This window comes from Polypterus senegalus, chromosome 4 (genome assembly GCF_016835505.1).
Source record: "Polypterus senegalus isolate Bchr_013 chromosome 4, ASM1683550v1, whole genome shotgun sequence".
Classification (NCBI taxonomy): domain Eukaryota; kingdom Metazoa; phylum Chordata; class Cladistia; order Polypteriformes; family Polypteridae; genus Polypterus; species Polypterus senegalus.
In genome coordinates, this window is record NC_053157.1 from 50139860 (window position 1) to 50166031 (window position 26172).

The window sequence follows — 26172 nt, forward strand, 5'->3', positions numbered from 1 at the left end:
CGGTAAGAAACATTTTGATGACTACAGCATATTGTTTTTGTCTTAAATTCTTTGCTAAATTTTCATACAAGATTATTTACATTTATTTTAAACTGCTTTATGTTAACCATACCTTTGACTTGCTGAATAATCTGAGCACTTGAAGAGATGTTGAGCTGCAGGAAAGCCTAAAGATTACAAAAAAAAAAAATACATAAAAATTGTTTTAACAATAGTGTATTTTTTAAACATAAGAATTACAGTGGCATGCAAAAGTATTCAATCTCTTTGAAAGTCATCATAATTTTCTGCATGACAAAATATTTGTACATATTTATTCATTTAGTATTTTAATGTAAACTCTTCTACAATAATACATTTCTAAAGCCAAAATAAACCATTTTCTGTAGATATTTATCTAAGGAGTTAGTGTTTGCATGAGTATTTAAACCTTTGTGCTTCATAAGCTTCAGGTTTACACAAATGACATGGAGCTCACAAACAACACAAAGGTGACAGTCATTTGCCCATAACCAAACATAATTAGGAACTACTTGTCAGTCCTTTATATTTCTCTGGATATAAAAAAGCACCCTTAGTAAGAGCTACAGTCTTTGTTGGAAAATCATTGCAAAAATGAAAACGAATGAGTATTCTGCTGATGTGAGAAACAAAGAATTATAATGTACAAGGCAGGAAAGGCTACAAAAATATTGAAGAGTTTGAATGGCCCATTAAGCACTGTTGGATTCATCATTAGAAAGTGAAATGTTCATCACAGAACCCAAGCTCTTCCTCAAAACTAAACATCTGAGCAAGATGTCAACTGGCAAGAGAGGCTACTAAAAATCCAACTATCACTCCCAGAATTCTGCAATGCTCTTTGGTTGAAACTGGAGTAAAGGTGCATGGGTCCACAATTTCAAGAGCTCTCCATAGAACAGGCCTCCATGGGAGGGCAGCAAGAAAGAAGCCATTCCTTAAGAAGGTCCACATAAAAAAATGCATGGCATTTGCTACAAAGCACGAGAAATATGCAGTTAAGATGTGGGAGAAGGTTTATGGTCAGATGAGACCAAAATATAACTTCTTGGCCAGACTTCAAAAATGTATGTGTGGCACAAAACTAACAATGTCCATGCCTCATAAGAAACACCATGCCTGGTGAAAAACAGTGAAATATGGTGGTGTTTTTCATGTGCTGGGACTAGGAATCTTGTCAAAGTTGAAGGGACAATGGATGGACACAAATACCACACAACAATGTTTTGGAATGGTCAAGTCAAAGCTATGATCTTAACACTATTGAGAATCTGTGGCACTATCTGAAAATTGCTATCCAGATGCACCATCCCAGAAGAATGGGGAAGAATCACTCCTGAACATTGTGCAAAATTGGTACATACTTATCCCAAAAGAATTAAGGCTGTTATTGAAGACAAAGAATTCTTGACAAAGTATGAATGTGTAGGGCTTGAATACAGTACTTGTGTAAAAACTCAGTTTTGAGTTGTTCCTCTTAAGTTTAATAGCTACAGAAAATGGTTCATTTTGTGCTTCGAAATGCACTGTTAAAGCATAATAGTTCACATTAAAAATAGTGAATATGCTGTATACTGTATATACAGTACATAGCTTTGAGGTAGTGGCAAAACAGATTAGCACATTTCAAAAAATCATAAGAAACACTGGTGTTTAATAAAAGACAAAAAGAAAAAAAAATAAAGTTAAAGAGTAAATTTCTTAAGTGTATACAATGCAGCACTGTTTTAAATTAAACGTTTGGGACATGGCAAAAGGCAGAATGATCCTTTGTGAGAACTCTGGCATTAGCTAAAAACCGTGGAGTTTGCATATTTGACATCATTAATTCGCTATTCACTCATCAATGAGATCAAATTTGGGACGCTTTGCTGTCAAGTTATTATTCCCAGATTTAAGGCATATTTTGCATTATAAACCTGAAATTTTATTTTGCCAGTAAAAAAAATGACATAACTTTAGAAGGTGCTTTTTTAGACATGTCATGAATGCAATAACATACTTTTTATATTCAATGTGTATTACTACAGAGGCTTATTCTTTCCACTCAAAAAAGTGTTATTTCACTAAAGAATCATGTTATTTTGCTAAAATTTCATTAGGTTGAAAATTTATTGCATTATTTTGCAATTATTATTATGTTATTTTTACAAAAGTATTACATTTTTTGCAAAATGTTGCCTGCTGCTGACAGTAACATCATGAATGTGTGTGCTTCAGTTGCACTTAGGTTGCAATTAAATGACAAGAACTGAGCAAGAGTTAGAGGTATTTATTTAGTTTTAATCAGGTTAAAGATTAGTAAATTCAGTAGATGGTGTAACATAGGACCTGTTTAGCACAGAAAATAACTGATTTGGAATGAGAAACTTCACTAAGATGCTAGTGGCACATTAAATGTACAATTTGATTTTTAATCTTGTGAATTCTAATTGGGTAATTAATATCAGTATAAAATGATAAGGGGAGCAGAAGACAGTGATAGCCATTGATCTGCACAATTGTATCACATAAACAGTATGTACAAATCTATACTAATAAAAGGCAAAGCCCCCCACTGACTCACTCACTCATTACTAATTCTCCAACTTCCCGTGCAGGTAGAAGGCTGAAATTTGGCAGGCTCATTCCTTACAGCTTACTTACAAAAGTTAAGCAGGTTTCATTTCGATATTTTACGCGTAACGGTCATAACAGTCGACAACGTCCGCCATGTTAAACTTTCTTATTTATGGCCCCATCTTTACGAAATTTGGTAGGCGGCTTCCCTGCACTAACCGAAACCAATGTACGTACTTATTTCGGTGGTATGATGCCACTGTCGGCCGCCATATTGAACTTTTCAACGGTCTTTGTTACTTATGGGCGCATCTTCAAGAAATTTGGTACGCGGGTTCCCAACGCTAACTGAATCCTACTTACGCACATATATACGCCCATAGCCTCCAGCTCGGTCACCGTGTGAGGCGTCTTTGGGTCCCCCATCCCAATGCCTCCCACGTTGTTGGCTGCCTGCCTATATAAGGCCGTCCGTCGCTCCAGTCTCTACATTTCCTTCCTTGCTTCGCCACGGGATTCACGTCTCCCTGCTGATAACTACAGCTTTTTTATTTAATCCACGGCTTCTCCGCTGTTTTATTGTTCATTTATTATGATTATAGTTATTGTGTAGGTATTTTAGACTTACTTTACATTGTTCAGGTACCCATTTCCTTTATCATTCCAACCGTACCCCCATTAACATGTCTATCGAGGTGATCACCATCGATCAAAGAACTGTCACTTACCGAGTGGTTTCCATGCCCGGAGATGGCACCTACCTTTTCTATTCTCTTTGTTACATATTACACGGCCATATCTGGCTCACTCTTGATATCCGGAGGAACATTGTGTCTTTTGTACTGAATATCTGGGACAGGTTCAAGGTGTGGACTGATGACGGTACAGGAGATAATTATATTACACAGGAGCACTATAAGAGTGAAATGCTTAAGCCCTTCACCTATGGATCTGCATGTGAGTTGATGGATGCTGCTGAATTGTTCAGTTGTCGCTTTCAAGTGTACCGAAATGGCCAAATATTTTACACCTTTCGACAACCGCCAATGCCTCTTAAACATCTTAGATTCACAGGTGACAATTTCAGTAGTGGACACTTTAATGTTTATGAATGTTTAAACTCTCAAAAGCTGGATGTGAAATTATCGATGAAACCGGTTGTATACTTACAACGCTTGACAGATACCGAATATCTCTTCAAGTCCTACAAATACTGTCGTAATTGAAACAAAACATGAAACTCAAACTGATTATGACAGCAGCAATCCAAGCTGTGGGATTTGAAACAAGATTACTGTTCACACGGCCAACTGTACGTTGCATGCTCAAGAGTAAGCTCAGCGCAGAGCTTGGTCATATTACAACTGGAGGGCTGAACTCACAATGTGGTATACAAAGAGATCCTTAACAAATAATTATTGGTATATTTTCCCTCAGTTTAAAAAGGTTTAATTTTCTTCTTAATAAAAATTTTAAGGCAGTACTTACACAAGCGAAGCCGGGTATTTTGCTAGTATACAAATCACAATAACTTTTTTTTTTGCCGTACGTAACAAACAAAAATGAATTGTAACCCCGACCACAGTAAAAAAAACTAATACTACTAAAACTAACTAATAACAACAAGCTAATTAAAAAAGGCCAGCTTAGTTATGGGATGCACTCTCAACCACCTGGGGGCAGTAGCAAAGTTCAGAATAAAAACAAAACAGAATGCAATTATGAACAAAGTCGCACAGCCTGCACACACTTTCCTTGGGGACTTTCAGCCAACAAATTATTCATCTAAAGTGTTTCAAGAAACAGTACTGGGGCTCATTTAGAATAATGACAATTTGTCTTTATAATGTCTCACTATGACAGCTCTTTTCATCCTTGACCAAGTCAGCAGTTTTTTTTTTTCTTTTTCATAATTTTGATGTGTATTTGAGAAAAGTTGTTATTACTTGTTATAATATGTATTTTTATTGAGCTTTTGTTAAAAGCTAAATTTCTCCCTTGGGGAAAAGGTGCTATATCTATAACAGATTTTAACAACAACTGTAATATATTATGGTAATTAATAACATACTTTTTTTAGCAGTCTTTTATTATTGACTTAGGCAAGGTTCTGGAGTAGAGCACAAGTCCAGAAGTGATAGCTTAGTTCTCAGAGCGTATCTAACCAAGTAGTTTAAAGGCAGAGTCCAAAAAGAACAATCTCTGTAATTGTTTCAAGTTTAACAAAAACAAACACAAAAGGGACAACACAACTTTTAGAGACCAAATTAAAAAACAACCACACACTCAAGATATGAAGTTTAATAGGAGAAATCATTCACATCCCCTCAAAGGTGAGACTGCAGAATAGGAAAGGAAAAAATGGTAATGAATGAAAAAGGAGTACCATCACCAAAGAATAAACCCTAAAGAGCAATTGACTTAACAGAAGAACATGAAGCCAATTTTGGATACTGGAGTTGGAACAGTCGGTAATTAGGTCAAAGAGAGTTCCAGTAAGACAACATTATATTATTATTTCCAGAATGAGAACTAGCAAGGTCAAGAAATTTCCAACAGGAGGCTAATAACAACGTAAGCCTCCACTGGATGACAGATTAGAAAAGTTATGAAACAGAAGGTCCAGGAGGAGTGGGGTTTGAGGGAACAGAGGAGCTGAGGATGAATGGCTCAAGGAGAATAATTTGTCTAAAAAGTGCCAGAGGGCAGCACCAAGAGGACAGTTCTAGAACATGTTGAGAAAGGGACCGTGTAGTTGAAGATGAAGGGGGTCTTGTATTAGAATCATGTAGTCATGTACCCAGGGACTGTAGGATATAGACAATGGACAACTTTAAAATATATAGGCTGGTGATTCATTTTTGATGGTTTGAAAAATGATACACTGCACAAGAGTTTGGGGAAAGGCCCATCAGTCAATTAGACATTATAGGAAAGGGTCAAAGGGATGGAGGCAACAGAAAACAAGCATAAAACATACATTTAGACTTAGGGGAGAGAGCTGAACCAAAAGTGTATTTTGGACACACATGGGAGAAATGAACAGAATGCATGCAGACCTCAGCTGCAAATACAAAAAATAGGAAGTGGAACAGAAAGTTTACCTCAGTTAAAGAAAGGAACGTTTTGAGCGCCAAATCTTTAAATTAAGGACAGGATAACAAAACAAGGGAGTGTAAAGCTGCCATTAGTTTCTTTGTGACTCTCCAATCTGATGGGCATAAGAGAGGAGATTCAATAATCGGGAAAAGAGTGAGACTTTAACTTATAAAGAAGGAATGGGAAACAATACAAGAGATGTATTTTCTTTATCTTTCAGAAACCATGAAGGGGAGGGCTGGGGAAGGTTTACCCAGCAGGAGATCTACTGGAGGGTAAAGGCATGATCAAAATCAAAGAGGGAGAAATTGCCATCCATCCTGTCATGGGTCTGTGTAGAATTTTTGATAGATGGTCTCTAGTAAATTCCAAAGGTATTATGAAACAAGAGACTTAACATTGTGCTAGCACCTAGGAAGAAAGAGAAAGAGGGAGCACAAAACTAACAAAATTAATTATGGAGAAGAAATTCATTTATATAATTGCCAATCCTTCCACAAAATTGACCTATTTATTCTGTGAAATGCCTTCTATGCATCTTAGGAAAAACAGCAGCAGGAAGGGAGTGCAGGTGCAATATACTAGACATGCAATAAAAACCAATCATTGTAAACAGCATAATGGAACTTGGATGAGTTATCCTATATGGCAATGAATCCTATTTTTCTTTGACCAAGATCAGTCAGGAGATAACAGAACTGATCATCAGAATCAATTATCAAAGCAAGATTAATGTGGTACCTGTGTTAAAAAAAATCTGTGATACTTGATCTTTTCTGAAATGTTGTCAAGGCTCTAAAATTCCATGAAGATATTTTTAAATTATCTATGGTCTAAAATTAAGTGGAGAGCAGCAAAGCAAAGCAAGAATAAAATAGAGTCTGAAATGCCATGAACATCCCTGGGTAAATGTGGGTAAATGTGTGTATATCTGAAAAAAATTTAAACTTGGAGATTCCAAGAAAAATGTGTAGGTAGTAATCAGATGTAATCTGTGTTTGTAAAGTAAGTAATCTGTGTTTGTAAATATGTAAAACAATGTATAAAACATATAAGGTACAGATGCACATAAGTAGCAGCAAATCTCATATATTAATAATGAAAACAGATAACATTTTAAGCCAAATGAATCTCTCTATTGGAAAATTAAAAAAATGCAAAAATTTCAGACTTAAAAGGAACACTAGAAAATGAAACAGGAGATCAAATATTAAGGTACAGTTAAGCAAATACTGAAAGACAGAAAGTTAAGGAAGAACCCAATGGAAGCCAGCACAAATAGCTAGTAATTTCAGTAAAAAATGCTATAAAAATACAACTTAGGAAATCACACAGTTCTACAAGGAAAACGTTCAAACTACTAGTCCTTGAAGTAAGGTGTTACATAACTTCTTACGAAACACAATATCCTAGGTCACTCTGCCAAGGATGCGGCCACCTTTTTCACATCAAAACATGTACATGTAGTGTATGACTTGCAAAGGATCTGAAGCCCAGTTATGTGGAGGAGGTCAAAAGACCTTCCTCTTTGGACTTCATTGTAGTACAGTTTGAATGATAATTTAAGATTGCTGCAGGTCAGCTTTATGCTGTCTGAATATTACTTTTTTTTTTTTTATAAACAGTTTGCATCAACCAACTGTCAAAGACTTCTTTAATAAATTCTCCTCTATCCAACACTTTCTGGGAGGTTTCAGTTCCATGAATACCAAACTTCTTAATAATGCGGTGAATCACTGAGGCAACAATGCCAGGGTTCTTATCAATGACTTTTGTTGACTTAGTGATGACTTATGTCATACTTTAGATTTTTATATTTGGTGCAAAGTGTTTTCATGGCTGTCTCACACAGCTCATTTCTTTGCCATTGTCAGTAAGGAATCAGGATTGAAAGTCACCTTTCTTCGCACATTATATTGTGTCGTCAATTCATTTCATGTTAGTACTGAAAATGTATCATAGGCGAGCCTAATTTTATTGGTTCAGCTAACCAAACTGATTTGAATAACTCACTTTTTTTTTTTTTAAATTGTGATGGCTTGATGTTGTGCCTCTCTGCATCAAATAAATAGGCATACTGAGTATAGACCAAAGCTGTTTCACTGTTGATCACATCTGTTAACTGTAAAAGCAAATAAAATTAGCTAGTGAACGAAAAGTTTACAAATAGGTAGAAAGGTTTATAGCAGGAAGATATATATATGCCAGCAACACTCATGACAATGACAAAACAATTACATTGTCAATCATGTTACGTTATATTATTAAAATGTTTCCTTTTCTTTTTACTTCTCCGCTGCCAAGCGCGGGTATTTTGTTTATACACAGTAATCCCTCGCTATATCGCTCTTTGACTTTCGCGGTTTCGCTCTATCGCGGATTTTATATGAAAGCATAACTAAATATATAACGCAGATTTTTCACTGCTTTGCGGGTTCTGCGGACAACGTGTCTTTTTACTTTCTGTACATGCTTCCTCAGTTGGTTTGCCCAGTTGATTTCATACAAGGGACGCTATTGGCGGATGACTGAGAAGCTAACCAATCAGAGCACGCAGTTAAGTTCCTGCTTGCTGAATGCAGTTTTAACCAGGAAGTCTCGTCTCGCTCATTCAGCATCAACGTGTTTCGCTGTGTAAAGAGTTGTGCTCTTTTGTGTTTCTTTGTGCATAGTCAAGCCCTTCATTATGGCTCCAAAACGATCTGCTACTGCTTCAGGGGCCGTGCCCAAGCGCAAACGGAAGATATTAATGATTGCCGAAAAGGTAAACGTTTTGGATTTGTTGAAGGCTACGATTCTTTTTATTTAAAAAGTAGGAAAGGAATATAAGATCTACGGCCGCAGTGTCCTTTTAACCAGGGTGCAAAACAAGTTGTAAGTGGATGTAATAAGGCAGTAGTCTGGATGGAATCTGCTTTAGGGATTTGGATTGAAGACTGCCAGAAGAAGAACAACGGCAGTGCTACACAATCGCCTGAAGTGGCTCCTTTAAGGGCTGTAACGCTCTCCTTTGTTGTGCAGTAAAATAAAACTCATTGTTATCGGACAAGTCATCGTGTCATTGTTGGTGAGTAACCATAATTAATTTTCTACTTACAGTACTTAGTACATGTACGTACATTTAGTGTCACTGTACACACACATTTACTGTATACTGTACTATTTTGTTGCATTGTACGTATTTATTGCTGGTGGCATGTCTATCGTAATGGCTGTAACATGTGATATCGGAGACACTCAATATCTTTAAAATAATGTTTAGGTTTTACTGTATATAAACAGTGTGTTTATATACATAATTTCAATGAATCTTACCTAATATCTAAGAGAATACAAAGGGATTATGCTGTATAACTCTGGGGAATATTTATAAACATTTGTGGGAGAGTTTATAAGGGCTTAAAATATATAAAATAACCATAGAAACATATGGTTTCTACTTAGAGATTTTCACCTATCGCTGGGGGTCTGGAAGCAACCCCGATCGAGGAGGGATTACTGTATATATATATTGTCAGGGATGCCAGGGGCCATGACCGGCCGGGACGCCAGGAGGGACGGAAGAGGGTCAGAGCCCTGCCTGGATCACGTGGGTTTGCCTTCCGGGTTGCTTTGGGGCCACGGGTCAAGGGCATTGAAGCCTTTCCCTGCAGGGGCCCGTGGTCACCGCCAGGAGGCACCCCAGTGCCTTGGGGACCTGTTACGGATATATATATATATATATATACACACATATCCATACAGTGGAACCTCGGTTCAGGACCATAATTCGTTCCAGAACGTCGTAAACCGAGTTGGTCGTGAACCGAAGCAGTTTCCCCCATTGGATTGTATGTAAATACAATTAATCCGTTCCAGACCGTACAAACTGTATGTAAATATGTAAAAATATGTAAAGATTAAGCACAAATATAGTTAATTACACCATAGAATGCACAGTGTAATAGTAAACTAATGTAAAAACATTGAATAAAACTGACACAAAACACCCAGGCTCCCTGCTCAGCTACACGGGCTGGCTCACTCGCGCTCTCTCTCTGTAGCACACACACCAACAAAGCCCCTCCCTCCCTCCCTCAGCTACAGGAGCAGTCTGGCTCATGCGCTCTCTCTCTCTCTCTCTCTGTAGCACGAGCATGCGCGCAAGCACACACACACACACACACACACACACACACACACACACACACACCCCCATCCCTTCCCTGTCAGCTGCGCACTCTTTCTCTGCGCTTGCTCGCTCGTGCTCTCTAATCTCTCTGTAGCAGGTGCTCGCGCAGCATTTTTAAAAATGAGTTTTAAGCACAGCAGAAAAAAAAGGAACATCGACCAAATCCGAAGTGCATTTAAAAACCAACTCACAAGCAACCAAAAAAGTAAGATTGCAGGAGATCACGCTACAGTATTAAACTTAAAGCCTAATTGCTGTAAACACTTTTTATAAAATGAGTTTTAAGCACAGCGGAAAAAAAGGAACATTTGAAAAAAGAGAAAGGTAACATTGCACCTAATCGCTATGAAAACTCCATCTGCAAACACTTTCATGAGTTTTAAGCACAAGGAAAAAAGCGAACATTTGCAACAAATCGCGTTATGAACTGAAAAATTAACTTTTGAAAAATCCGTAATACAAAACCACCAAGAAAACTAACCTTGCATGAGTCGAGTTCTGGCATGAAGTGTTTTTCCTTCAGGTGTTTTCTCTCGTGATTTCTTGGGTTTCTGGTGCTTTTAGCTGTTTAGCTGGTGGGAGTGAAAGCCTCATGCAGCCATTCCAAAAACAAAGTTCTTGTGACCCAACCCTTCATGTTTGCTGGCAGTCTGGCTTTGTTTACATTGTGCTGCTTGAAAGCAGGAGGGTTCTCAGATTGGTAAATGAGTAAACTGGTAAACAGTTTTACCACCTCTTGTAATTTCTTTCTTTACTTCGATTTCAATTTTCTTCCAAACTTTCTTCAAACCACACTTCACTTGCTTAGAAGCTGATGGAAGAAAAACAATGAACAGAGCTCTTGCAGCAGCTCGCTCGCTTTCTCTCTCTCTTTTTCTTTCTCAGGCTACCTATTGTGGGGGGATAGTGCGCTAGCACGAACAGCCTGCAGATAGGCAGGCAAACACGTGCAGCAATCTCCTCCTCCCCCTCCCCAGCAGGCACGTGCTCGCTCGCTCTTGCTCAGCTCAGGCAGGCAAGGGAAACTGGCTTGTTCGTATACCGAGTGTGTGGTTGTTAAACCGAGGCAAAAGTTTGGCAAGCTTTTTGGTCGTGAACCGAGGTTCCACTGTATACATATACATATACATATATATATACTCGGCAAAAAAAGAAACGTCCTCTGACTTTCAACTGTTTTACTTTCAGTAAACTTAATGTGTAAATATTTGTATGAACACTAAAAGAGTCAACACCATAAGACATAAACTAAAAATGTTTCACAATGTGTCCCTGAATGAAGGGAGGTTCAAAATCAAGAGTATCAGTCAGTATCTGGTGTGGCCACCAGCTGCTTGAAGTACTGCAGTGCATCTCCTCCTCATGGACTGGACCAGATTTGTCAGTTCTTGCTGTGAGATGTTACTCCACTCTTCCACCAAGGCACCTGCAAGTTTCTGGACATTTCTGGGAGGAATGGCCCTAGCCATCGATCCAAATCGATCCCGCTCCAGGGTACAGGCCTCGGTGTAACGCTCATTCCTTCGACGATAAACACGAATCCATCCATCACCCCTGGTGAGACAAAACTGTGACTCATCAGTGAAGAGCACTTTTTGCCACTCCTGTCTGGTCCAGCGAAGGTGGGTTTGTGCCCATAGGCGGCATTGTTGCTGGTGATGTCTGGTAAGGACCTTCCTTACAACAGGCCTACAAGCCCTCAGTCCAGCCTCTCTCAGCCTATTGCGGACAGTCTGAGCACTGATGGAGGGATTGTGTGTTCCTGGTGTGACTCGGGCAGTTGTTGTGGCCATCCTGTACCTGTCACGCAGGTGTGATATTCGGATGTACCGATCCTGTGCAGGTGTTGTTACACGTGGTCTTCCTCTGTGAGGATGATCAGCTGTCCTTCCTGTCTCCCTGTAGCTGTCTTAGGCGTCTCACAGTGCGGACATGGCAATTTATTGCCCTAGCCACATCAGCAGTCCTCATGCCTCCCTGCAGCATGCCTAATGCACGTTCACGCAGATGAGCAGGGAACCTGGGCATCTTTCTTTGGGTGTTTTCACAGTCGGTAGACAAGTCTCTTTAGTGTCCTGCGTTTTAGAACTGTGACCTTAAATGCCTACTTTCTGTAAGCTGTTAAGGTCTTAACGACCATTCCACAGGTGCATGTTAATTAATTGATTATGGTTAATTGAACATGCATGGAAAACATTCTTTAAACCCTTTACAATGAAGATCTGTAAAGTTATTTGGATTTTTAAAACATTATCGTTGAAATACACAGTCCTGAAAAAGGGACATTTCTTTTTTTGAGTGTATATATATATATATATATATATATATATATATATATATATATATATATATGAGAACAACACTCATATCAATGACAAAACAATTACATTAACAATCATGTTACGTTATTTTGTAAATTTTTCTTTTTCATAACTTCTTGAACACACTACTTCTCCGTGTAGCGGGTATTCTGCTAGTATATTATATATATATATATATATATATAAAATCTTGGGTCGAGATGTGATCATCTCAGGGAGACACTTGAACGTCACGCCCTATTTACAAACAATTTCTCAGAGACACTTAAATGTCCCGGGAGACAAGGAAGTGAGAGAAAAGGACAGCTGCTTTACAGGCTTTTAAATGATCGTCGTGCAGTGCAACATGCAGAACACGCAGCTCAGTAGCAGTAGCTGCTGTACAGGCTTTTAAATGATTGCCGCACAGCAACATGCAAATCACGCAATACGGCAGCAGCTGCTATACAGGCTTTTAAATGATCATCACATAGCAACATGCAGATCACACAGCACAGCAGCAGCTGCTGTACAGGCTTTTAAATAATCGTCGTGCAGTGCGACATGCAGATCACGTAGCTCGAAAGTAACAGCTACAAGCCAATGTCTGTGTGTATATATATATACTAGCAAAATACCGCGCTTCGCAGCGGAGAAGTAGTGTGTTAAAGAAGCAATGAAAAAGAAAAGGAAACATTTTGAAAATAACGTAACATGATTGTCAATGTAATTGTTTTGTCACTGTTGTGAGTGATGAGTGTTGCTGTCATATATATATATATATATATATATATATATATATATATATATATATATATATATATATATATATATATATATATATAAACATATATATATATATCTACATATATACACATACACACACACACACACATATATATATATATATATAAACATATATATACATATACATACATATCTACATATATACACACACAGCTATTTCGTATCAGTGCAATACGCTGCTTGTTAAAACGGATAACTCCCGCTCTTACGTGCAAGTCTGCGTGGATATTATGAACTATCGTATTTGTTCAAGTTCTATTTAAATTTTAAATAGAAGGAATTTTTATTTAGTCGACAGAAATATCTTTGGTAGGAATGGTAAAACAGACAGGAATATTATTCCTGAATAAATCAACTCAAACCTTAAACAACTTATAATATTTTGCTCTCCATAAAAATATATCCTGTCTAAATTATACAAGTTAGAAATAAAGTAAGCGTTAAAAGAACAAACATTCAAATTTCTTTACTCTTATGTAATTTTATATAAAAAATAAACTTAGATTTTAAATATCCCAAAAGATTTTGCTCTCCATAAAAATATATCCTGTCAAAATTATACAAATTCAAATATGAACATGCTGCATAACAAAACCTGGAAATATAAATAAAATGTGTTCCTTTCAGCAATAACAAATCAAATCATTCAGTTGTCTTTGCTCATATGTCATTTTAGAGCTGGACGCCTGGCATCTTTTTGGCAACAGGTTCGTTTCTGTTTGGTGTGAGGTTCTGTGTTGTGGAGATTCTCAGGATGGATTGCAGGTGCTCATCAGTGAGGCGACTCCTGTGTGCTGTTTTGTTAGTCTTTATCACTGAGAAGAGCTTCTCACACAGATATGTGCTACCAAACATGCACAAGGTTCGAGCCGCATGTAGGCGGACTTTTTTTGTTCTTCAAAGTCACCAAAGCGCCGTGCAAACTCAGTGCGCTCAGTTTATCAGCAAAGTGCGTATTTGGGAACACCGTAGTGACGACTTGGTTTAACATTACTTGGCAACAGGGAAAGTGGGGCAAGTTGCATTTGTGTCTCCCATAAAAGCAGCTTCACTTGAAATCACTTTGTGATTGTGCACTGGTAAAAACGTCCGCTGAAGTGTCAGATTCTTATTTAATTCTTCTGCTTTCTGTATCTTCTGCATTGCATTCAGGTCTTACAGGTTACCGTGATGTTTTGTCTCATAGTGCCGTCTTAGATTAAATTCTGTAATTACAGCCACATTAGCTCCACAAATGAGACACACGGGTTCAGTAAACATATACTCAGCCTCCCATCGGTTTTAAAGGCTCTATTTTCAGAATCAACTTTTCTCTTCAGCATCGTGTGAGCTAGCTTCGCAATAACTTGCAGCATCATAAGCTAGACTTGATTAACGCGTAAGTGTTAGCAAGGCAGCTGAAGCGCTGCATTATGGGATCTGTAGTTTATTGTGTTACCAGCGCTTCATATACCCGGGCCATTAATAACAATAATACAGTATATAAAATGATCTCGCGGATGTGGCCCGCGGCCCTTGAGTTTGACACATATGGACTAAATAGAACTTGAAAAGATATATTTTTTTCAAATGTGATCGCGCAATTCAGATAGAGTTGACGCAAGACTACAGCCTGCATGCCTCAATAAGTCATCCTCCCTTCGCTCTTACTTTTTTACCGTTCATCTAATGAATACACTGAGTATGGCTTTACCAAAACAATCATTGATGGCGAATAAAGTATCCATTATTCGAGTATGTAGATCGGGATATATATATACATATATATATACCCGTATCATGCGAGAAGTAGTGTGTTAAAAAGCTAGAAAAGAAAAGGGAAACATTTTAAAAATAGCGTAACATGACTGTCAATATACAGTATTTGTTTTGTGAGTGTTACTGAGTGTTGCTGTCATCAAGGATTTGATTATCATTATTTCTTTCAATCAGGTTCGTATTTGTAGGATGTGTTGTGTTCAAGTTACATTCCGTGTTTGTCAATCGTTGTAAAGATGACAGGTTTCATTCATCGATTCGTTTCTTACTGCATCAATAAACAGCTCGTCTTCTTCTTTATCTGAGACCTGACACACTGCATGCACGGGTTTTTTACACTGTCTTCCTTTAGCGGGACATTGACTTTTCCACGTGTGCTTTGTTTCCGCAGTAGCTGGATTTATGAATATGCTTGTATGTATCAGACGCTTCATATTTTTTGCTGCCTTTTCAATTGTGTAATTCGGTTTTTGTTCAGCGCTCTTTGGAACTGTTGCTTTTTATCTGTGCACTGCGTCAGTTCACGTGAGCCACTCGGTGTACATGCATCGAAGGTTCCCAGCTGTGCTGGTGCCATCTCGTGCTATGTCCATGGCTGTATTTAATGTTACCTTAGTCCTGGCACTTAAAACTTTCTCTCGCAGTTTCGCTGAGTTTGTGCCAAACACCACCCTGACCATCTCATCTTCCTCTGCATAAGCACAGTCCTTCACCCGTGAATATTTAGTGGGAGTTTGCTATTGGATTGCGCTGACGGACGGCCTTATATGGGCAGGCACTAAATTACAAGCGCCAGCGCAGCCTGTCTATGAACTTAATTTAAAGTGTAGGTTTACATCGTGCTTTGTTTCCAGTAGCAGAACTCATGAATATGGTTGTATATGTCACTTTCGCTTCGCTTCTTATTGTTTAGCTGCCTTCTCAATTATATAATGCATGTTTTCTTCAGCGCTTTTGGAGGTCTTCCTGGTTTTCTATGTACTGCGTGATTACGTGGGAGGCGTGATGATGTCACGAAACTCCGCCCCCACGGTGTTCAAGCTCATCTCCATTACAGTAAATGGAGAAAACAGCTTCCAGTTATGACCATTACGCGTAGAATTTCGAAATGAAACCTGCCCAACTTTTGTAAGGAAGCTGTAAGGAATGAACCTGCCAAATTTCAGCCTTCCACCCACGGGAAGTTGGAGAATTAGTGATGAGTGAGTGAGTGAGTGAGTGAGTGAGTGAGTGAGTGAGTGAGTGAGTGAGTGAGTGAGTGAGTGAGTGAGTGAGTGAGTGAGTGAGTGAGTGAGTGAGTGAGTGAGTGAGTGAGTGAGTGCTTTGCCTTTTATTAGTATAGATATATTTCTGTTCTTGGGGATTATGTTGAAAAATAGCACTTGTATTGTTCCTATTAATATGTCAGGTTCACAATATTTTGATCATCCTTTTTGTATATCAATTTAATTAGTAGAGGGCATAATTTCCTAGTGATTCCTAAAATTACCCTTTGTTTACTATAAAAAATAGTTACTACTGATATTTATTTATATTTAACTTGTACTTTTCGTGCTATATTTTTTCCTGGCATCTTTACAAACGAGTCACTGATTATTGTCAAACCTGTTACTTTGTTTAAACCAAGACCAATTATTTTTGTGTTTGAACAGAAAGACGTGCACTCATCTGTATATACCGTGCAGATTTGTAGAAAAAATATTTCTGTGCAATTACATTTTTGTTTGACATATATACAAAATGAAAACAAGAATTACTTAACAAAAGAGCATTGTACCTTTTCATCTACCCAAGTCTTACGTGCACCGTCCATTTGCTCCTGGTGGAGTGACTCAATCCGACTAATTTGATCTAGTTGCTTTTCTAGCTGCCCTTGAAATTCATTCTTCTTCAGCTCTACAGCACCCCGCTCTGCTGCTGCTCTTCGAACCTTTGATTCCAATTCATATATTCGTGCCTAAAGCAAAAAAGTAATTGTGATAAAATACAACCACTTCTTACATAATTGTACTCACTGTATAATGCACACTTTTTCCAACAATGCAAAAACATTTCCAGAAAAGTTTAAGAAACTTAACAAAATTGTAATGGTTAGAGTACACTTTAAAAAGATCATCCTGAAAATAATTTCAGCCAGAATGTACTATGTAAGGAGTAATATGGTTACCAATGTAACATTGTAATGTGTTCAGCTGTCACATACATTTTGAGTTTAGTGAGCTATTGAAATGGTTAGTGCTGCCACCGCACCTTTTATCTGAATACTAGCCAAGGCACCATCTGTGTGAAGTTTGCAGTTATCTGCACAGAATTTTTGATCCAATTTTTCTCCCACTTCCCAAAGACACGAGTGTTAGGGAACTGGTGTGCCTGAATTATCCAAGCATGAATGAGTGGACATATGTGTTGAACTGTGTCCAGAACTTGACTGGTGCCTAATCCAGGTTTGTTTTTACTGCCTTGTGTTCCGTGTTGCTGGGACAGGCTTCACTTCCATGAAAACTGTTATGCCTATAGTGTGTGTATGTGTGTAAAAAATATACACGTATACAGCACACACACAGTCACTGTATATAACAAATACATATTTATATACTGTAATTGTATGATTATACTTTATATTCTATTTATTTATTTATGTGTTGATATTGTACTATTGGCATAATACCAAGTAGATACAGAAGAACAAAGTTCATTGTATTATGTACACATGACATTAATATTGGAGAAGAAATAACTTTATTTACGAGACTAAGGAGAACATTAGGAAACTGCAAATGTAAAGAAAACTAAACTATTATTAAAAAAAGTTACAAAATCACACATCTATTTCAGCAAAAGAAAAAATGGCAAGCACTTAACATTAAGTTTTAAGTCTTTGTATTTTGGTTATACTGTATACTCTGTGTAGAGCAAACTCAACTTAAAGTGATAATAAGATTTAACTTTTGACTAGCTAATCTATTTAGATTAAAACAGCCTTTACTGAGAAAGTACAAATGTTGCCAGACTGCTGAATGTAACCAGCATTTGCTCTGAATATACAGGATGGGTAGCTGGAAATTAATTTGCAGATCTCTAATACAGTGTTTCAAAAGTAGAAAGTGAAACCAATGAGTAACAAGTGACACACATATTGTTCAATTTCTGACAAGATAACTTCCATTTTTTAACTAATTATCAACTATCCAATATTGGTAACCTTCTTAAATTTTTACATATCTACCAATGCTTGCAGATTAGCAAAACTAGTCCCAGGACATTTTAAAATTAATATTTCTGGATATTGAAATTAATATTTTCAAAACTGGTCCACATAGGCTGCCATGTTTTTGTACTTTCTGGCACAACTGGACAATAAAAACTGACATACTGTTTCATCAGAACTGAGCTTCTAAACATAGAAGCTAATACCACCCTAATCTGGTAGCATTACTTCCTCCACCTGTGCAACCACTGGGCAGTGTGTTTAGCCTCCTTCTTGTTCACCTACACACAGCCCCAATTTCACCATTAAATCTGCTAATGATACGACCATCATAGTTTAGATTACCAAAAGGTTCACAACAGCTTAAAGGTAACAGATTTGCTTTCTGACATAGTGGTACCAGGACAACAATTTCTTCCTTAATTTCGGCAAAACAAATAAAATATTCACAGAATTCAGGAAACAGTAGGAATACCCCATTGCAATCTGAATTGGAGAAGATGACGTGGGTCAGAAGCTTTAAATTCCTTTAAGTCACCATCTCAAATGATCCAAAGCAAGTATAAAACCGGTAAAAAATCAGATACTGTCAAGAAGGCTCACCAACAATTTTACTTCCTCACACATTTGAGGGAAGCCTAGATCTCCATCAGTATTCAGCAACTACTATGTATACACAGCAGTCCATTCTCACTGGCTGTATAACATCCTGATACAACACCTATTCAGTTAGAGGACTGCAACTCACTGCAGAGTGTGGTGAAATTGGCACAGAATATCACTGACTTATAGCTCTCTGCTGTTCTGGATATATAACACATACTCCCTTAAAAAAGCAAACAGTCTTGTTAAGTACCTCAGACATACTGCATAGCAACTTCAGTTTTAGAGGCAATTTTTACCCTGAAGTCTCAAGTTTCTTTTAACAGTTACTCAAGCTGTGAACTGTGTGAGCATAACTGATGTGCGTTTCTTATCTAGGATGACATTTAAGGTGATTGTAAGCAGCATTTGCTGTTTGTACTTTAATACTGTCACTAGTCTGTTGGGAATTAAGAATGTCAGTTCATTATGTACATGAAAATAAACTTGAAGCCTGTGAATTCAGTTATTTTACCAATAAATGTTCACAATTCTTACAAAGAAGCTTCGGAAGCCTTAATACTGTAGTATATACAGCGTATATACCAGGACTTGTATGCAATATTTACAGTTAATGGGGAGATTATGGTTTTGCTGCTGGTGAAGTTCTAATTGTAGCAAGTGATAAAAAACAGAGCAGAAGAAACAAGAAATAAACAGAACCAATAGAGTGCCTACATTTAGAGAATCAAGCTGACCTGTGTATTACTGTACAGCAAAATACCAGTTCAGCACATCCACAGTACACTACCACATCTAGAGGACAATACTATGAATACCAGAAAATAAAACTAAATAAATAAAAAACAAGTTACATTTTTCAAAGTTGTTAAAAACAAAACTTTAGAATAATACACCACTATGTAATTTTCTTCAAAAATGTACTTCCTTAGAATTTCAAGCAACCCTTTAAACTCACATTGAAATACACTCACCTAAAGGATTATTAGGAACACCTGTTCAATTTCTCATTAATGCAATTATCTAATCAACCAATCACATGGCAGTTGCTTCAATGCATTTAGGGGTGTGGTCCTGGTCAAGACAGTCTCCTGAACTCCAAACTGAATGTCAGAATGGGAAAGAAAGGCGATTTAGGCAATTTTGAGCGTGGTATGGTTGTTGGTGCCAGACGGGCCGGTCTGAGTATTTCACAATCTGCTCAGTTACTGGGATTTTCACGCACAACTTTTTCTAGGGTTTACAAAGAATGGTGTGAAAAGGGAAAAACATCCAGTATGCGGCAGTCCTGTGGGCGAAAATGCCTTGTTGATGCTAGAGGTCAGAGGAGAATGGGCCGACTGATTCAAGCTGATAGATGAGCAAATTTGACTGAAATAACCACTCGTTACAACCGAGGTATGCAGCAAAGCATTTGTGAAGCCACAACACGCACAACCTTGAGGCGGATGGGCTACAACAGCAGAAGACCCCACCGGTACCACTCATCTCCACTACAAATAGGAAAAAGAGGCTACAATTTGCACGAGCTCACCAAAATTGGACAGTTGAAGACTGGAAAAATGTTGCCTGGTCTGATGAGTCTCAATTTCTTTTGAGACATTCAAATGGTAGAGTCAGAATTTGGCGTAAACAGAATGAGAACATGGATCCATCATGCCTTGTTACCACTGTGCAGGCTGGTGGTGGTGGTGTAATGGTGTGGGGGATGTTTTCTTGGCACACTTTAGGCCCCTTAGTGCCAATTGGGCATCGTTTAAATGCCACGGGCTGCCTGAGCATTGTTTCTAACCAGGTCCATCCCTTCATGACCACCATGTACCCATCCTCTGATGGCTACTTCCAGCAGGATAATGCACCATGTCACAAAGCTCGAATCATTTCAAATTGGTTTCTTGAACATGACAATGAGTTCACTGTACTAAAATGGCCCCCACAGTCACCAGATCTCAACCCAATAGAGCATCTTTAGGATGTGGTGGAACGGGAGCTTCGTGTCCTGGATGTACATCCCACAAATCTCCATCAACTGCAAGATGCTATCCTATCAATATGGGCCAACATTTCTAAAGAATGCTTTCAGCACCTTGTTGAATCAATGCCACGTAGAATTAAGGCAGTTCTGAAGGCGAAAGGGGGTCAAACACCGTATTAGTATGGTGTTCCTAATAATCCTTTAGGTGAGTGTACTTGTACAGTATAATATATTTTACCCTGCAAACACAGAGACGCAGTCATGACTTATTTAAAGATTTCACAAATGGAGCCTTCTCCAGTTGTTTGTAGTCTTGAGACCACAAGGCACATGCCTTTAAAAAAAACTCACTTTATTCATTTAATCTCACTTTCCCCCCTCCTCAGTTAAACCTACTTCACGGTTTCAGAATTCTTATATACATTTTCTTTTCCTGCTCATCCTGAGGACACTTCTACTTTACTGTCAGAATAAAAAAACTCGGCAATGGTCAACAGATGTTCTCTGGCATGATGAAAGTTAGAGAGGTGTTTATTCAAGGCACTTCAGAAACATCAAGGAAGTGAAATAATTTGTAAAACGAATTGACTAAAATTCCTCCTTACCATTGTGTAGGTCTGATCAGTAGCTAAAGGAAATGTTTGGTGGAGGTTATTGCTGCTAAAGGAGGCTCTACTGTTTACTAAAAATAGTACAAGGGTTCAAATACTTTTTCCAACCTATACTAAATATTAAAGAGTGTATTCAGACCTGACAAAAAGAAGTACAATTGTGTGTATGTTGCTACTTTAAGTAAATTAAGTTTGTCTATTATTGGAAATTAGTTGGAGGTCAGACTTCATTGTTAATAATAACACAAAAATCCAAACAATTCCAAACAGATCAAACTTTTTCTTGTAATAGTATATTAGAATGGGCAGCATGGTGGCGCAGTGGTAGCGCTGCTGCCTCGCAGTTAGGAGACCCGGGTTCGCTTCCCGGGTTCTCCCTGCGTGGAGTTTGCATGTTTTCCATGCGTCTGCGTGGGTTTTATCCGGGAGCTCCGGTTCCCTCCCACAGTCCAAAGACATGCCGGTTAGGTGGATTGGCGACTCTAAATTGGCCCTAGTGTGTGCTTGGTGTTTGTGTGTGTCCTGCAGTGGGTTGGCACCCTGCCCTGGATTGGTTCCTGCCTTGTGCCCTGTGTTGGCTGGGATTGGCTCCAGCAGACCCCCCGTGACCCTGTGTTGGAAAATGGATGGATGGTATATTAGAATTAACTCCATTAGGTGAGCACTGTGTTGAGTGAACAGATGTCAAACAAGACAAAGACTACACAACTGTAAGTGGTCAATTACATTATATTTGAGAAATCAGGTATAAGAGGCCACTACATTCTTGGTTCTCAGAATCTGCTCAATAGTTGTCACAGCAGTTTCAAGTTACACTGTCTTGTTATATAACGGGACATCTAAAAATTAGGGGTTAATACTGTTTACCAACTGATTAACTGCCACATATCTCAGGTATTTCTACACTATTACAAGGATTTTAATTGATAATGCAGTGTATAGCTTTTTCAGTTACTTATTTGGTTGTATTTAAATAATTTTATAAATTTTTAGCTTCTGTGAACTATACTTTTACTGGATATTTGTTTTATTTTATTGTAAAACACTTTGGTTAACTTGTTGTATTAAATATGCTATATAAATAAAGCCAACTTTACTTGATAAAAATGTACATGCTTACCTGCAGAGCAACATTGCGTGAGTTTGAAATCCAATAATTAAAACACAAAACAATCAAACATGCTATTAATGCGCCAATAAGGACAGGAGGGGACCTCCCTCCTCGACGACTATTTCCGAGTCCTCCCATAACAAAATCTTAACCTGAAAGAAAAGAACAGAACACAAGACATCGTTATAGTATTTCATGATTGTAGTAGGAAAACAATGAGAATTTAATTTTTAAAATACTTAAAAGATACAGCAATTGATAAAGATAAAGAAAATACTTAGAAGGCAGGGGTAAGGGGTGCTGCCTCACAGATCCAGCATATTGAGTTTGAATCTCATGCCTAGTCATTGTCCACATGTAATTTGCGCATTCTTCCTATGTTTGTGGGGGGCTTCCTTTGGGTTATGTGGTTTTTCTCTCAAAAGAAACATGTAAGCTAAGGTAACTGCTGATTTTAAATTGACTCTTGTGTGTTACAGGTGTTGCAATGGATTGCAGTCCTATCCAGGGCTGTAATCTAACTAATGAGCTTAAATTGTATTAGGTGGTGTTACACACATGCGCATAGGAGGCAGCTAAAGGGAATGAATGAGGGCAATTCCAAATCAATCGGGATGTGGCAGAGTGCACCGATTCTCTTCCTTGCTTTTCTGCAGACCATTCACGGGAAACTCCGCCTGGCCCGGTTCATGTCACTTCCGGGTGCAAACTATGGATGAATGCCTTTCCGGTTCCGGCCTCTTTCATGTCATTTCTGTGCCTGAACCTATGGTTGAAGAACCTTCCAGTCCTGGCCCCTTTGACATCACTTCCTATGCTGACCTTTAAAATCCTCCACCTTTCCCCTATCCCATTAGTTCATCATCATCAGTACCATCACTTGTTTGTAATTTTGCAGCCAGGAAAAACAATACACGGGTAGCTACCCCAAACCTTTCTATGGCTCTTGTTCAAGTTTGTGACAGTGGGTTTGAGAATTGTATATTTTTACATTAAATAAAGGACTCAAAACACTTTTCAGGGACATCTGCAACACTGTTGTACATCTGGAAAAACATCCAGCTATTGTTGGCTTCACAATTTTACCATTCCTTTATCATAAACTGTTAAGAAGATGGCAAAATCAAAGACTACTTAATCTAACAAAACAAACACCTAAAGACCATTGCCAATATATATTTTTTTTTTGCTGATGCAAATTCATACTTGTGTTTTAATTGTAACTTTCCTCAAACATCCACTTGCCACATGACCTGCAAATTTACATTAATGACTGTGGTGAGGTGTGCTTTCTAGCTTTCTTAGTGTGCACTGCATGCTTCTGCGGATACCCCTGGGCTAATACCCTCCCAGTGCATGTAGCACATAATGTCTCTAATGCTCCCCCACCAGCACAAACCACTAAGGTAAGAAAAAAGAAAGAAAGTGCTTTCTTTTAAATAATTGGCTTTTTATGGCATCAAACACAAACATATTCTTCAATGAGCATCGGTTTTATTATACCACACTGATTACTGCTTCATATTATAACATCATAAGGAAAATCAAGCTGAGCCAGAGCCCACTGTACTCTCATATTATAGCAGAGTCATACACAGTGCAGCTAAAAGCACTTGAGCGGAACACAACACATGTGTACACTTAGTCTTCAATTAAAGACTCTTAGACCACAAAAATATGGACAACATTTGGTCTGAACCCTTCATTTTGGAAACTTTCATACTTGCAAAACAGTGACTGTACCATGCATACCGTCCGCCATAACAACAATGAGATGGCATTATAGGCTTCTACAGTATGAAGGACACACCATTGATTGAAATTTTCTTTTCACTTGGTTCATGAAAAATGATCTCTTATTATACACTTTTAAAGACTGAAACAGGAAATCAAAAAATGTGTGATAAAACATTAGAGGAGAGCAAAAAAGTAGTTATCAATTAATGTAATCAATCAATTCAAGCAATACATATGCCAAAGCAACTACTGGTATAAATAAGTCTTCCATACATAAAAATAGACAAAAAGAAATCAAATATGTGAAAAAAGGACTGTATACTGAATGTATTATTCTTTCTTCAACTGAGACAATTTTGAAATGAAAAACCAACAAGCACAGGGATATAAATGAATGAAATGTACATTCTTGTGCAACCGGCAGTTTAAAAATCTTTAACGCTACTCATAATCACCAATGCAATCACAAAGTATTTAGTTCAAACATTATTAGTCATTGTTGAGAGTTCTTTTGTTATGATTGTAAAAAACGTTAAACGTGCCTAACTCTCCCCTAAACATTTATAACACACTGGAAAATTTTAAAAATTCAAGATTCACTTGTGGATAATAATATTTTTTACATGATATAACATATCCAAACCCACTTAATCCTATGCTATTTAAAAACGTTAATGAACCTAACACATATGTAGGTAAAACCACAGTCCCAAAGAAAAACCTACTCAGACAAGTAGAAAACATGCAAACTCCACATAAACAGAGTTACGGGCTCCATTACGTAGTTTGGTTGCCAGGGAAAGGGACAATCCTGCTGCTGGGCGCTGTAAGTGCAGCAAGTATCCGAGCAACAGATTTGAAAAATCATTTATTCCTTGAGCTATACGCATTTTGAATGATGTTACTTGTTGAGATGCTGCTGAATTATAATTCTGTGTACTGTTAAAGGTAATAACTCTTCTGTGTACAAATCTTGAGAACTGGGAGGTGTGGATGAAAGAATGAAAGCGCCACGGTGGCCACTGTACGTGTACATGGATGGATGGAAATCCAACATTCTGGTAACAAAACTCTAACACAAATACCCATTTTTAAATAAAGCAAACAAAACAAATCCACAACTGAATACAACGTAAAAGGTATCGACAGGCAAGCTCCGTTTCAAGCGGCGCATTTTGTAATAGCATTTCGCACGTACAGACGTACCGGGATGTGTTGCTCACATTTATAAAGACAACTAAAAAAAGTCTCTGAAAAATCACATGCGTATAAAGAGGTTACTGTTTTAAAGTTTGTAGAAGATTTTCGTTTCTCGAATCGGTGCACCCAACTTTGCGTGACGTCGCAGAAGCCGGTCTTGACTACGTAAGCACGTTTGCAAACGAGGTTATGGGACCCCAAATGCGACAGAAAGCACAAGGAAGCAAACATCGCGGATTAGTGGGTACTTAAAGAAAAAGAATAAAAATAAAATATACGCGAATTGGCTAAATATTTCATACAACAAAAGACTGTCTGGCTGTATTACTCGACCACACACCCTCCTCACCAGCAGGCACGTTGTGTCTTGTGCTGCAGCACCATTTACTTACCACGTCTAAGTCGGGCTGCTTCCCGTCACAACGCCGCGATTGGTACGTCCACCCAGAGCCACTTGCATGGACATGCACCAAAAATGGATGCGCTATAACCGACTACAACCAAAGCCACTCCAGGAAGTCCGCAGTGCAGCGAATGCGGAAGTCGCCTCGCGAAGGATGGGAACGTGCCGATCGTTGGTACAGCGACAGATGCCGGTGGTGCGGCGTCTCCTGTATTCTCTTCGCTCTCCTGTCACAGGAAGCGAGCGCTAATAATAGCAATCTGTGCGTGTAATTAATGTTGATTTTTTTTTTTACATTTATAGTCAGAGGTGATAATACTATAGACTGATTGGAACTCTGCGTGATTTTCATGTCGTTTTATCTTTGCGTGGATTAATGTTTTACAACATATATAGTGGCTGTGATTCATTATGATCGTATTCGTTTTTATGACTTTACATTGGCACGGCTAAACGAAGTTTGCAATTCGCCAACACATCCACTACACCTTTAGCAAACACGGGATTACCAGCTCCGCGAAGCGGGGAATGAAACCAAACGTGGCGCTAGTTCTGTGCAATCGCCGAATCGATAACTGGAGCTAATTATATTCAGGCATTTCACATTTC

The 26172-nt window shown here is 38.2% G+C and overlaps 1 protein-coding gene across 3 annotated transcripts in view; it reads right to left on the bottom strand.

The window, feature by feature from the left end:
• golm1 (golgi membrane protein 1) overlaps positions 1-25771 on the bottom strand; it is a 54965-nt gene extending 29194 nt beyond the window's left edge. Inside the window, exons 1-4 of one of the 3 annotated variants that reach the window (XM_039750603.1) lie at positions 25553-25771; positions 22233-22375; positions 16493-16672; positions 113-167 (exon numbers count right to left, since the gene is read on the bottom strand). In XM_039750603.1, the coding sequence (XP_039606537.1) occupies positions 113-167; positions 16493-16672; positions 22233-22361 (364 nt within the window). In that variant the 5' untranslated portion in view covers positions 22362-22375; positions 25553-25771. Of the gene's footprint in view, positions 1-112; positions 168-16492; positions 16673-22232; positions 22376-25166; positions 25325-25552 lie in introns of those variants that run through there. The other 2 variants (XM_039750604.1, XM_039750605.1) reach the window with 2 other exon arrangements.
• Positions 25772-26172: the final 401 nt, after the last annotated feature.